Source organism: Chinchilla lanigera, unplaced genomic scaffold, assembly GCF_000276665.1.
Source record: "Chinchilla lanigera isolate Chin_1 unplaced genomic scaffold, ChiLan1.0 scaffold00025, whole genome shotgun sequence".
NCBI lineage: Eukaryota > Metazoa > Chordata > Mammalia > Rodentia > Chinchillidae > Chinchilla > Chinchilla lanigera.
The window spans coordinates 21,992,159-22,007,432 of record NW_004955426.1 but is presented as its reverse complement, the minus strand read 5'-3'; the positions used below and the strand labels follow the sequence as shown (position 1 = coordinate 22,007,432).

The window sequence follows — 15,274 nt, the reverse complement described above, 5'->3', positions numbered from 1 at the left end:
AACTTCCTCAGGACATATATATATAATTAGAATTTTTACACCTTTACTTGAATTTATTTAAACTTTACAGTTTTTTTTTTTTTCTTTTTGTTGTAATACATGGGAAGCATTAAAAGAATACTCACTAGGGGCTGGGGATTTAGCTCAGCGGCAAAGCGCCTGCCTGGCAAGCGCAAGGTCGTGAGTTCGGTTCCCGGTACCGGAGAAAAAAAAAACAAACAAACAAACAAAAAAAAAAAAGAATACTCACTAGATCCTCTTTATTCAAACTGAAATACTCTAAACCATGTCTTTTCACTCTCCTAGTAACAGTTGATTATCATTCTTACTTAAAAGAACAAAAACTATCTTACAATGGTTTTATCACTTTAAATGTTTTACTGATTCTCAACAAATTTCATCTGCTCCCACATTAGCTTAAAATAGTGAAAAAAATCTTAAAGCATTAAGAAACCTGTTAAGATAAGCATGAGAGTTTCTAACTAGATTATAATATTAAAGACCATTTAATAAAATATTGGACAGGTCATTAGTTTAGGCCACTGTTTTCATGTGGAATTTTTGGGTTTAATAATAATGTACAAGTGCTGTTTCTGAAAGCTGGGGATTAGTTAAGTTAGGAAGAAAAAATATTGCAGCACAGCTAATAATGAGTCATACTGATAAGAATGATTGCTTAAAGAGTTTAATTCTGGAGCCAGGCGTGGTGGCATGTGTTAATAGGTCCAGCTCCTGAGGAGACAGAAATGAGGGTCACTGGAGCAGGAGTTCAAGGCTGTCCTGAGCAATGTATCTACCTGTCTCACTGGTGGTGCATATGCTTAGCATGTCCAAGACCTTTCATTTAGTCTTATTTAAGACAAAACTCCTATCCTTCCCAAAGTTCAGATCTTCCAAAAACAATTTCAGTTATGCCAAATAGGAAGTATTGGTGTATATGTGTGTAAGTAACAACTTTGTTTTGAATGCCAAGTTGCTTTGTGATGTCAAGAGTTAGGTCTGATAGAGGATTTAAAAGGACTAAGGCTGACAAGCTGGTTGTAAGCTCCTGGGCTCAAGTGCTCTTTCTGCCTCAGCATGCCAAGTAGCTGTGGCCTGTGCCATTGTACGCACTAGGATCTAAATTTTAATGTACTAAACTTAATGTACTAACAGGATTGTGGCACGTACCTGTAATCCCACACTTGGAAGGCTGAGGCAGGAGGATTACCATGAATATGAGGCCAGTTTGAACTACATGAGACCCTGTCTCAAAAAAAAAAAAAAAGTATGCATGTGTGTGTCACACACATATATATACTGATGTTTTATAATAAGCTACTTTTTAGATATGAACATTTCTTTAGTTGCCTAAAATTGTGAACCTCTTATTAGAAATCTACAGTACATTTATTACTTTAAAAATCTATTAACTTTTTCAAGTTTTAGATGACCTTTTCTATTCATTTGGTTTAAAATAGTGCATTCTACTTGACATTTGTATCTTTAGTCCTTAAGAAATTGTGTAACTAAAAAAAAAAGAAATTGTGTAACTGAAATTAAAGGTTTTCTCTCAGCACAGAAATTTCACTTCAGCAACGACTAGAATACATTGCTCGAGCCATTCTTAGTGCCAAAAGTTCCACTGCCATTTCATCAATAGCTGCAGATGGTGAATTCCTTCATGAATTAGAAGAAAAAATGGAAGTAAGTACTAAAGATACTTAAGGTGTATCTATCTACAATAGAACATACAAAGTTATTTGATTTTCCTGTCTTCCCTTGGTCAATGATAGGTCTATTGAAGTCATTATTGATTCTAGTCTCCACCTATCTGTATTTATTTTTATGTTTAGGTAAATCTTAAAGAGATTTTTGTAGGATACCATTACTTGAGACATGAAACATTGCTGTAATTCATGAGTTTTTTTGTGTGGAATTTCTGTAGGTTTTTTCCACCCCTTCCAGTAGCAAATGGTTTATGTTGCAGTCACCATGTATTCTGGAAGCTAATAAGTAAATACATAGAATAAGCTAACCTGCCTTAACTAAGACAAAAATAAACTTACAATAGTCTAAGTGTAAAACCTATTTCCCTTTCACAGCAATCAAGTGGGTATTTCTGAACAGCAGAGTTACGGACCCAAGTTCTATTTTCTGGTATTACCATTCCCTGAGGCCTTTGCTTTATCTGACAAAGAATAGGGAAACAGAAGTATATAAGAAGCACATTTACTTTTTCAAAAACGATACCCAACATGACATACTTCCACTCTCATTCCTTGAAGACAATTTAGTCACAGGGCTGTACCTTCCTATATAAGCAGCTGAGAAGTCTAGTCAAACCATTTTTGTGGCTTTCATCATGGAAGGTAATAATGTTGTGGGATAGCAAAAGTTCTCTGTCACAATACACTTCCTGTGTCTGTCACTTCCTGTTGAGATGATGTCTTTTATGATGATTTATGATCTATTATAAAAGAAATATTTATGTGCTACTTTTATTTTAGCAAATTTAAACTCAGAGTCTAGGGGTCATTCTTCTGAATACATATTGATCTATCATAAAGAAAGTAAGACATCTTGTTTTTGGCCCAAACTAGGTTGCTAGGATACAACTTCAAATACAGGAGACACTGCAACGTCAGTATTCTCATCACTCCTCTGTACAGGATGCAATTTCTCAACTGGATTCTGAGCTAATGGATATAACTAAGGTAATAAAAAACAGGTAATTCCTATAGCGGTCACTTTATTTCTAAAATTTCCTTGTTTGTTTTGTATTTTGCTTTTTGTTTCATGAAAAAGAATAACCAGTTTCTTTTCTTCTTCTTCTTTTTTTTTTTTTTTTTTATCTTTTTGAGACAGGGTCTTGCTATGCAGTTCAGGCTGGCCTTGAGCTCACTTTGTAGCCCAGGTTGGTCTCAAACTCACAATGATAACTCCTACCTCAGCCTCCTAAGTGCTGGGATTACAGGCATGCACCACTAGCCCCAGCAACCAATTTCTGTAAAATAAAAAAACTCATCCTTGGTAGCTTGTCAGTGGGCTGGCAGATCATAGCTGCTGTGTCTGACTCCTAGAAAAGGCAGAGATGCTCCTGCCAGGCCAGTAGTGATAAAGAACCTATCAACCTATATTTATGTAGGAATATAAAACCAACAGTTTATGGCCTTGCTTCTTGCCTTAGAAAAAGTAACTTTTCCTAACTCTCCAACCCTCTCCTGCTGTTTCCTTCTTAGCAGTTACTTTAGTTATTCTTGGACATAGTTCCAAGGATCCTACAGTACCTTGAGATTTGTTATTATTCCCATGATTCCTAACCCACAGTTCAGACAACACTAATTCAACAAGAAATATCGTTGAAGCATCCCCTTCCTAGCCAGTTACAAAAGGCACACATACTAAAAATTACCTCTGTTCACCATTTTTTACTTGGGGTTATGACTATCTCAATATAGGTTGAGCATCCTAACCCAAAATGCTCAAATCTGAAACTTTGAGCATTGACATGACACCACAGATGGAAAGTACCATGCTCATGTGCTGAGTCACTGTTGAACCACATTCTTAGAAATATTGTGTAAAATTTTCATCTGGCCATATGTAAAAGATACATATGAAACAAATGAATTTCATGTTTAGACTTGGGTCCTATCCCAAAGATATTACATATATGCATATATTTCAGAATCTGAAACATTTCTCTTCAGCATTTTGCCAGAAGGCTACTCAACCTATATCATATTTTAGATATTTTAGATAAAATACTTGATTATTTTTAATTTTGAGTGTGTTTACTGAGTTTTGGGGTGCTCAAGTCTCTTTGTGGAGATGGTCTCTAGGTTCTTTCTGTCATAAGAAAAGAATTGGTCAAGACAAGCACAAACTAGCAGTTTCGTTGAAAGTAGTAAAGGAAACAAGGTCTGCAGAGCTCGTATGGGCCAAGTAAAGACAGGAAAAGAAGTATACCCCACAGCGTGGGGTGGGCCACCGTGCAAGGAGGAACACTGGTAGAACTCAGTATAGACTGTCCTTTTTGTCTCACCGAGTCCTGAGGCTGACATCAGGTCTAGGCCATCGTATCAGAAACCTGCTTAAGTTCTTGAGAAGTCCCTGTGCAGGGCTTTGGGGACTGTTCTGCACACAGACCCTGGGATTTTGTAATTAACACATTGTGCCTACTTCCCCAGCCAGCTTTTCCATGCCCTAATTTCTTAGCTCAGGAGTACTTCACTGTTAAACTCTGAATGTTGCACCCTGGTCAGATGTTTCATTTTGGGATTTTTTCCTACAGCTTTATGGGGAATTTGCTGACCCATTTAAACTTGCAGAGTGTAAACTTGCTATAATTCACTGTGCTGGTTACTCAGATCCTATATTGGTGCAGACACTTTGGCAAGATATCATAGAAAAAGGTACGTGCTCGTGTATATATAAATTAGTGTACACTATTTAGTGATTTGGTAGAGGAATGCACACCTAAGTAGAGTGTAGGTGGAGGGCATTTGCATGTATTGGAGGGCTGATTATAGGGAGTGAGCCCAGTGAATATTTTTAAGAATGCTAATGAAAAGAATGTGTCATTTTTATAATTTATTCTGCTTAGTATGGGATCTGAGGTACCTCCTTCAGGATCTCATAACTAGTACTCTGGTAAGAAGAGAAATTAGTCACTAACACAGAATTTGCTAGTTAATGAGTTGATGTAAATATCAATTGTGAAGTATTTGTACCCTGAAACTGAATTAAATAGGTAATGTAAGCATTCCACATTAAAAATAAGTTGGGTTTCTACTGATGTGTCTGTCTCTTCCAGAACTGAGTGACAGTGTAACATTGAACTCCTCAGACAGAATGCGCGCTCTTAGTCTTAAGATCATCCTCCTTGGCAAAATCTATGCCGGCACACCTCGCTTCTTTCCTTTAGGTAAGCAGTACCCTAGGTGCCCTTGTGTTTGATTTTCCAGATTTTTTTTGTTTTGTTTTGGTTTGACTTTGGTTTACTGTGCGACAGAGTTATCACTGTGTAATCCATAATGGCCTTGAGGTCCTGTGTAACCCAGCCTTGCTTCAGATTCTCAGCCTTCAAAGTTCGGGGTTATTTTCTGTTTTGATGGTTTTCTTCATTCAACTGTGTATCTTTTTTTTTTTTGGTACTAGAAATTGAACTTAGGTCCTCACTTGTCAGGCAGGCACCATGCCACTGAGCTCTATATCTCCAGCCTTGACTGGTTTTCTTCACTGAAAAATACTGATCTTTAGACAGGCATGGTGAGACACACCTATAATCCCACCATTCAGAAGGGTGAAGCAGGAGGATCACTGTGAGTTTCAGTTCAAGGCCAGCCTGGGCTATAAGCAAGTTCAAGGCCAGCCCACACTACACAGCATGACCCTGTCTCAACAAAAGAAGAAGATCTTTAGAATAAAATGTGAACTGTCTTTTGTGCTACTGAAGCTCAGCAGTTTAATTCTCTTTAAAAAGAAAGATCTCTAAAGAATAGCTGAATTTGTTAATAATTGAGAATGAGATTTTCTTTACCAAGTTTATATAACCATCTTGGAACTGTGCTGACCAATAGACTGTACGTGCTGATGCTGCTGGTCACCAAATGCAGGTTGGTGAAAAGGAGAGAAAATGGCTGATAATCTGTAATTGGTTCAGCTGCTGTCTGTTATGTTGAGGACATACAGTTAAATAGCAAGTAGTTACATTAAAATTCTGTCATTTGAACTCTTCTTAGCCAAATATGGTGATTATAGTTATTGCATAGGTAACTCTAGTTATTACGAGCCATTTGCCAAGCTACAGTTTTTCCTAAAATGGAAGCAATGATAATACACCCGTAGAGTATTAGCACCTTTTTTAATGAAAATATTTAGAAGCATAAAAATGTTCAGAATGTGCCATTATAGTTCTTTCCCTCTCCTCCCTTCCCCCACATGCCCTCCCCTAAATTTTGAACTACTCTTTGGAGTAGAAGAGGCCTTCCTATTTCTATCAGTTTCTTAACAGCAAACAAGCACCCAGGGACTTCAAACTAGGTCAAGTCTTAGAGTTTTTGGATTTTTAAAAAATTTACTGTAAGTATTTCAGTGGTAAGTTCTACAATTTATACAGGTTTGGTGTCTATTTCTTCAGTGATTGCTGTTGCCCATGGACCTTTATGTTGGTCATTAAAGATTTCAGGTACCATAACTATAAATTGGGTCATTACCATTAAAGATCTTATTTATGATAGGACAGTGAGAATGGCACAGACTTAGAGCCATCAAGGTAAGTAATACAAATCTGAGGGATAGTATGTTTAAAAAACCATATTTAATAATTTAAAATGAGGATGCCTAAAATCAGTAGCCGTTCCTGAAAAATTATTAAATTGAGTGTACAGATTTTTTTCCAACTTTTTTATATTGTGAAACTAAGGATCAAATTCAGGTCATTGCACATGCTGGGCAAGTGCTCACAGATATGGTTTAAAGGTAAAAATATTTTTAAAAATTATCAGGTCCTCTCTGCAGTGAGGTTTTGATTAGCCTCTTATGTTCTTTTGGTACCTTTCTCTATTTTCTAAGTTCCTTAAGATGTTGAAGCCTTTCTTAATACCTTTAAAATACCTTTAAGATGTATAATTTAATGGTCTTATTATATTCATGGAGTGGTGGTACAGTCATCACTGCAGTCTGATTTTAGGACATTTTTATCATCACCCTCCTAAAACCCTTTATTTCCTGTTCCTTCTCAGCCTTCAACCTGAGGCAACCACTAATCTACTTTCTGTCTCTAAATTTGCCTGTTCTGGTGTGTGTCTCTTCAGTGTTTATTGATTGACTGACTGCTGGGGATTGAACCCAAAGACTTTTGCATATTAAGCACATACTCTTATTACTGGGCTGCTGCTCCCCCAACTCCCCAAAGTTTTTTGAAATTTGTTTTCAGATTCCCCCTAGAAACTACTTAGTTATGACTGAAACCTTCCTTTTGGTATCAAGAGTTAAAACTTCAAGTTTCTGATCTTTTTCCCTTCCCAGATTTTATTATCCAGTTCTTAGAGCAGCAAGTTTGTACTTTGAACTGGGATGTGGGCTTTGTAATACAGACTATGAATGAAATTGGAGTGCCATTACCTAGACTGCTGGAAGTTTATGATCAGCTGTTCAAGTCACGGGTAAGGACAATTCTTAGTATACTAAAGTAAAATTATTTTATTTAATTCATTCTTCTAGATATAGTGTGATTGTAAGTATCTTATCACTTAGTCTAACAGAGTTAATTGAATTGCAGCAGAGATTCGCTTCAGTGATTGACGCATTAGGCACCTTTATATTGCTGGGACAAAATGCCTGACTCACACAATTTAAAGGAGAAAAAGTTTATTTTGGCTCTTGGTTCAGAGGTTTCAGTCCATCTGGCTTCAAGGTAGAAGGATTGAGATGGAAGGGCATGGCAAAGGAAAGCTGCTCAGCTCACGCAGCCAGTGAGCAGAGCGAAAGGGGAAAGCCTGAGATGAGAGATGCCCTGCAGAGACACGGCCTCGGTGACTGCTTCTTCCAGTGAGGCCCCACCTCTCACAGCCTTTCAGCCACTGAAGTCATCAGTGCATTACAGTGGCACCCTCATGATCCAGTCACCTCTCGAGGCCCCCCTCTCCTGCCTCGCCACTGCTGCACTGGGCTCAGTGTTTAGGGGAACACTTCATATTTTAGCTAAAACAGTTGAGTGTTTGAAATTATACTCTTGCCCGTTAAAAATGATGACAGTTGCTGTGCTGTGTATCATGAGAAAAATGACATGTTAATTTTTTTTTTTTTTTTGTCTTTTTGAGACAGGGTCTCACTATGTAGTTCAGGCTGGCCTTGAGCTCACTTTGTAGCCCAGGCAGGTCTCGAACTCGCAATGATCCTCCTGCCTCAGCCTCCCAAGTGCTAGGATTCATTATAGGTGTATGCCACCACATCCAGCAATATTTTCAATTTTAATAAACATATACTTTTGGTAGAATATGCTAAACAAGCTTATGGGATAAGCACATTAGGTAGGCATTGTCAGATTTTGCTTTTTTTTTTCCCCAGTTCTAGGGATTTGCTAGGCAAGAGCTGTACTACTGAGCAATATTCCAGCCCCATTACTTTTAAAGATAAAGTAACACTGTATTTATTCTGTGTAACCTCATCAAACATATCAGTGCTTAATGATCTTTCTCACCATATTGAACCTTATCAGATTCTGTATTTTGTAATATTTATTTACTTATTTATTTTTGGTGGTAGTATTGGGGATTGAGCTCAGAAGCATTCTTGTCACTGAGCTACACCACCAGCCCTTTTTATTTTTTATTTTAAGGCAGAGTCTCATTGTGTTGCCCTGGTCAGGCTCAAACTTGCAATTCTTTGATGTCGGCCAAATTGCTGGGATTGTAGGCGTGTGCCAAAACACATAACACAATACTTTTTTTTTCTTTTTTTGTTTACTGGGAATCAGACTCAGGGCCTTGTACTTGCCAGGCAGGTGCTACGCTGCAGCGCTGTACCCCGGGCCTCACACTACATTTTTTAATGTTTCCTCAAATGTTAACCATAGCCACATATATAATTTAATAACTATATTTAATGCTTCTTGATAGTAATAGATTTTGCTTGAACCCTTTAACATAATTGATTGAAAAGTCAGTTAGTATGATTTGCCTACAAAAATGTGTATGTTCTTTATAGGATCCATTCTGGAACAGAGTAAAGAAGCCATTACACCTTTTGGATTGTATCCATGTACTATTAACAAGATATGTTCAGAATCCTAGTCAAGTTTTCAATTGTGAGAGGTAACTGAATTAAATATTACATTCTACAGAAGATTTTAAATGCTTTTAATGAATAACTGGGTAACACATTTAAAGACATAGAAGAAGAGCAAGGGGATTTTAAAGAAGTAGAGGGGATTTCAGTTCTTACATACATTATCAATAATTATTAGAATGACATCCATTACCTCCTATGAAAACTTTTTAAATTTTTCAACTTTTGTCCCTAAATCTTTTCTACAAGTTAAGATACAACATATGACTCTCCTTTGATTTTTATTCATCATTATTATTAGTAGTAGTAATAGTAGTAGTATTTTTGAGATAGGATCTCCCTACATAGTTCCAACTGGCCTTAAACTCAATTGTGAGCCCAGGCTGGCCTCGAGCTCATGGCGATCCTCCTGCCTGAGCCTCCAGAGTACTAGGATTACTTACAGAGGTGTGCCACCACACCTGGCTGTGCTGTGAATTAGTGACCTAAGACTAAGACATTTCAGTTATGTGTTTTTTTAATATCGGCCCTTTTCAAAGGATATTCTTGAAAAGGCCAAAAGACTGTAAGAAATTTAATATTAACAGGAATCATCCCTTACTGCTTCCTTCTTATTGTAATAATCTTCAAATGAAAATTGATAATTGACCTCCCTGCTAGGTTTCCTACTTCTTTGTCCAATATTTGACATGTACTTACTCATGGGATTTTTGTTTTTCTGTAGGACTATAAGTAAGATTAGCAGAAATTGGAGGAGAAGCTGTATAGAAGGTAATGTTTCTGACTGTATAGATAGTTGACCAAGTATCATTTTCTTCATAGGAGAAGATTTACAAATCTCTGCCTGGATGCTGTTTGTGGTTATCTGGTTGAGCTCCAGTCCATGAGCTCTTCTTCAGCAGTACAAGCCATCACTGGGAATTTTAAATCTCTCCAAGCAAAACTAGAACGGCTTCATTAATTATTGTAATGTATTTTTATCCATGCATTTGATCTGTAAAATAAAGGCTCAGCTGGGTCCTTACATCAAGTGTTCTAAATCTGAGAATTTAGGTTCAGTTTCAATGGAAATGTTTTTAACAAGTGTACAAACAGTACATTTGCCAAACAAGTTATTTGTATGGCTACTATTTTGTTTTTTAATGATTAATTTCAGCTGCAAGTATAGCTCAATGGAGGAGGGCTTCCCTGCATGTATAAGGTCCTGGTTTCAGTTCTTAACACCACAAAAGTAATAATTGGTTTAAGAAAGAACTGGCTAGAGAAGAGTATCCTGCCTTTTATTCCAGCATTCAGGAGGCCGAGACAGGAGGATCACTGCAAGTTCAAGGCCAGCCTGGAATACATAACAAGATCTTGTTTCCAAAAAAACAAAGTAAAAGAAACAAGTGAAATAAGATTATGTATGATTTCATCACAAGGATTAAAGATATCCTTCTTTTGAATTTTACTGCAGCCAGATATTTTGTATTTATATTTTCCATTTTCAAGTTAGTCCAAGGATTCTGATGTATAGACTTAAATAGGCTAGGTAACAAGGTCCATTTTCATAACATTGGATTCTACAGCTGCCCTTAAATAGGCAAATGACATGTATTTTTTAAAAAGTTTATCTTTGTAAAGACATTTCTTCAACTCCTGCTTTTATCAGATGAGCAGGCTATGATCATCACTAACTTTCTGCACAGCTGTGCTCGGGAGGGGACCATCTTCTTCTCCTGTCCACCTGGCTCCCTGTGCTTGTGACTATGGTTTCCCTTGGAGCATTGATTCTCAAAAGTGTGTGTGCCAGACCAGCATCACCCTCACCTTGGGAATTTGTTGGAAACTCAGATTCTGGTCCCACTGCAGACCTACTAAGTTGGAAATTTTGGAGGTGAGGCCCAGCTCTCTGTTTCAACAAGCCCTCTGAGGGTTTGGGTGCACATCAAGTTTTAAAACTCCATCAGCAGGTACTGCTGCTCCCACTGTTTATGGAATGAGTGATTTTCCCCTGCTATTCCTCCACCTTCCTTCTCTACAGTACCCCTAATACACTAGTTTTACCCAATACGCATAGCGTATAAAGCAAAGTTACTAATGATGTAGTGTTTAGTTTGACTTCCGCACACTTGGAATTACTGAGCAAGTACTTCAGAATCATGGCAACAAGGGAATTGAAAAGAGTGCTAACAAGTGGAGCTGAAAACTGTAAAACCCTGGACTTCTTTCCATTCTCCAAAGGCAATTAATTACCCTCTGTTTATTGTCACTAATGCATGTGTAACAATTTTTAAAATATATTTTGGATATATTTTCACTTTTATCTTTTCCTAAGGTCATAGAACTGCCTCTGCCACATTTTTTCTCTTGAAAATTTAACTCCCCTTTCTCCTACAGTCTTCCAGTGTATAATATTAAATAGAAGGTTAAAAAATCATTCCTTGAGTGCTACTACCTCTCATATTTTTCAGCTTTTCATTTCCTTAAGTTTAGTCTTTTTTAAATATACAGAATGAATGTATAGTATGTATTTATCAGTTTTGTAAATTTAAATATTTTCATGTGTACTTAAAATGATGGGTGGCCTTGCCTAAATGCTTTAATTTATGTTTGACTCCTTTTCTGCTAGAAATACATATCTGTAGCTACAGTTTTGTTATATTAAGTAAACTCATAATATTGAAGGTACATCTTTTAAAGGGGCTGTAGGCTGCCGTGTCTAAGAAATTCGAACATCCCATTTATTCACACAGCACAATTTCAAAGGGTTTAAGAAGTCCATCCCCATAGCAGATATTCGCAGTACCTTCTGGAAGTAAGCCCAAGAGAACAAATCAGGACCTCTTCTTTTTTAATTTTCTAAAACAGTGTTTCTAAAATTTTAGCCTTCAGAAGAATTACCTAGACAGCCAGCAAACTAGATTCTTGAGTTCTACCTGCCATGGATACCTGTCCTGGCAGTTGGTGGTCACACTTGCAGTTGTATGGATCTAGCACCTTCATCCACCATTAAATACACTGTTAGGGGCTGGGGATTTAGCTCAGCGGCACAGCGCCTGCCTGGCAAGTGCAAGGTCATGAGTTCAATTCCCAGTACCGGAAGAAAAACAAAAACAAACAAACAAAAAAATACTTCGTAGTTGGTGTTTGCTCAGCACATTTCCTTATCATGACATTTAAACATTTAAGTAGGGAATCATTGCTAGAACATAGTTTATGAGACAGTGTATTCACTGTGGGCAGTGGGGAGTCACTGAAGATCTTGGTTGTAAGGTATCTGGTATTTTAACATATCTATTTTTTTAGTACTCTATTTTATACAATACTGGGTTTCATTGACTTCCTTATACATGTGTGTAACATATTTGATCATATCCACCCTCATTACCCTCCTTTACACCTCTCTCGCCTCTCCCCTGTGGTTGTGTTTTAAATAGATGATTGTTGTATAGCAGGATGGTTAGGAAACAAAAATGAATTTTAGTAGCTGTGCAAGGTATGAGATACTGACTGTACTTGCATGTGATATATGTTTAACATTGCTTTAGTTACAATTCTTAGTTCATCGAAAATCTGACTACTAATCACAGGAATTTCTCTACTTTATATATTTTGTAGTTGACTTAATCTCACAGATTATTCATCCTCTTCCGTAGGTATTTTGCTGCCTTTATGTTTTTCCTCCTATTCATGGGAGGAAAAATTATAACAATACAGTTACATAAGGAAATGAATAAAACAAAATCCAAAGATTTTGAAAGTTTAGAATTGCCTTTTATTCTTTATCAATATCTCCATTTAAATTCTCTTGAAACTATTTTTTTCTGAATATTTTTGAGTAGTAAATCTTTGTCTTCTAAACTTTGTTCTCATATATAAATGAGAAGAAGCTACATGGTAAGACTCAAATCCTAGATTTTGTAAGAACTAAGGCTATTTTTTACTCAGTTTTATTGTTCTGCTTCGAATACTAGATGGAAATAATACTTTTTTACTGTTTCTCATTGAAATGAACATTTCTGCAGCATAACAACATGTTTGAAATTAAACATTTATTTTAAGATTATGTCATGTGTTTTACGCTTTTAGCAGCTTCTGTCAGCAAGCGGACTCCTTGAAACTAAATTATCACATGGGACCCAGGAGCTCACATCATGTTCTTTAGGGACAGCCCACACTTGTATGCCCTCCCAAAACACGTCTGTCGAAGCATCGCCATGTCTGAGCTCCTCCCTTTCTCCTGCGCTCTGTCTACTCTTGCTTACCAGAAATAGGGATATCATATTTACATTTCTCTGTCCCTCTAAACCTATTAGTCACTAATTTCTAAGCAAGTCTCTTTCTTATCCCTGTATCTGTCCAACTGTCTGACTAGGTTTTTAGTTACCCTATTTTATATGGATGCCTCCAGTAGTTGTCCTAAGTGATATTCTGCCTCTAGTTTGACCTTCATTCTTTTTATTTTTACACTGAGGACAGAATGATCTTTAAAATTTGAATCTAAATATATTATCCCCCTACCTTTTTCCTCAAGCAATGACAAGTTCAGAGAGTGGCATTAAGGACTTCATTGCGGGTGAAAACAGTGGTGTACATACTTCTAACCTCAGCATTTGGGAGGCTGAGGCAGGAGGATTACCACAAGTTTGAGGCCAGACTGGGCTACATAGTGAATTCAAGACCAGTCTAAACTATATAGGGAGAACCTGTCTTAAAAAAAAATGGTTTTAGCACAAGAAGAATGTATTGGCCCTCAAAACTAAAAAGGCCAAATACAGAGCTTCGTCCACATGTTTAAATCAAGAGTTTCAGTATCTTTAGGGTTTTTGTCTACTTCACTTCTTTTCACATTTCACCTTTCTTTGCAGTTTGCTTCTTAACCCCTGTGAGACTGGGTAGTGCTGCCTGACACTTCTAACCCAAACATACTTACAAAAAACTAAAGTTCTTTGATGCAGTGGATTCAGTCTTAGAATAGGGTGGTACAGGTTTATTACTTAAAGCCTGTGGAACAGGAAAAGAGGATGTCCCTAAAGAATTAGATGCTGAACACACAAATCGCCTCTTACCTGTCCACCTGCATTACCATTCAGTTCTTGTGCTTTGATGAAAAGCAGGATATGAGACCAGGACACACCATAATCAGATGCTTGGCAAACTAGGAATAAAAGGGAACTAAGCTTGATGCAGGACATCTGTGACAAACATAAAATCCGTACTTAATGATGAAAGACAATGTTTTCTCCTTAAAGTTGGGAACAAAACAAGGATGTTAATCACTTCTGTTCCATGTGGTGTGGTGATCCTGACTAGTGCAGTAGGGAAAACAAGAAATGTAAGACATGTAAATAGAAAAGGTGAAGTAAACATTTTATTCACAGCAGTCATCTGCGTAGAAAATCTTACATAGAAAATGCCCAAGCTAGCAACTAGAATTAAGATTTACAAAGGTCACAGTGTATAAAGTCAGTGTATAAAAATCAATTTCTCTATAATAGCAACAAGTAATGAAAAAGTTTAAAATAGCTTGGGACAGCAGTGTTATGTAACCTTAGCTCAAGTGGCTGAAGCAGGGGGATCACTTGAGCCTGGAGATTGAGGCCAGCTAAAGAACACAGGAAAGCCCTGTCTCAAATTAAAAAAAAAAAAAAAAAAAAAAAAAAAAAAGCACCAAAAGCAATAAAATAGGATTAATTTTAGCCAAATTTTAATGCATATGAAAACTACAAAAAAACTACAAGAGTGCTATAAGAAATTAAATACATTCTCAGCCAAATTTTAATGTGTATGAAAACTACAAAAAAACCCCTACAAAACAGTGCTATAAGAAATTATATGTACCTGAAAACTACAAAAGAGTGCTATAAGAAATTGAACTGAGAAATACATTCCTGGATGGGAATACAAGAGTTCTCGTACAGATATAGCAGTCCCAATCCCCAATCAGATTCCTTGCAGACTTTCTTAACAAGGTCGTAGGGAAATAAGAGGACTGGGAATGGCCAGGTTTTCAAAGCTAAACAATGTAGGGGCACACTTGTGTAATCCAGCTACTGCAGAGGAGTGGCAGGACCACAAATTTGAGTCCGTGGTAACCAAAACAGCAAGTTATTGGCATAAAAACAGACAACCAATGAAACAATAGAGAACCCAGAAGTAAACTCATTATCTACACCAGCTGATTCTACACAAAGGTGCTGAAAACATATACTGAAGAAGTCCTCGTAAAAGGATGCTGGAGAAACATCCGCGTTCATTTAAAATGGGCAAATGATGTGAGTAGACCCTTCTCAGAAGAAGAAATACAAATGGTCAGTGAATATATTTTTAAATGTTTAGTATCATTAGCCATCAAGAAAAATGTCTTCCCTGTGTGTTCTAACGTGCCTACCTGGTCTGTGGAGGGCCAGTGCACAAACCCTTTATTTTGGGGCCTCTGAAGGTCGGGGGTGCAGCAGGAGAGAGGAGAGGGCAACCGCGCGCCCTGCGCGGCTCGGTGGCGAGTGGGCGTGGCCTC

At 37.3% G+C, this 15,274-nt stretch overlaps 1 protein-coding gene across 2 annotated transcripts in view; it reads left to right on the top strand.

The window, feature by feature from the left end:
- Nucleotides 1-10,225, top strand: part of Nup155 (nucleoporin 155kDa) — a gene marked incomplete at its 5' end in the record, with an annotated part of 59,998 nt that extends 49,773 nt beyond the window's left edge. Inside the window, 7 exon segments of one of the 2 annotated variants that reach the window (XM_005386214.2) lie at nt 1,557-1,686; nt 2,583-2,696; nt 4,277-4,397; nt 4,799-4,909; nt 7,015-7,151; nt 8,695-8,801; nt 9,598-10,225. In XM_005386214.2, the coding sequence (XP_005386271.1) occupies nt 1,557-1,686; nt 2,583-2,696; nt 4,277-4,397; nt 4,799-4,909; nt 7,015-7,151; nt 8,695-8,801; nt 9,598-9,736 (859 nt within the window). In that variant the 3' untranslated portion in view covers nt 9,737-10,225. 2 annotated transcript variants of the gene reach the window in all.
- Between the last annotated feature and the right edge of the window lie 5,049 nt (nt 10,226-15,274).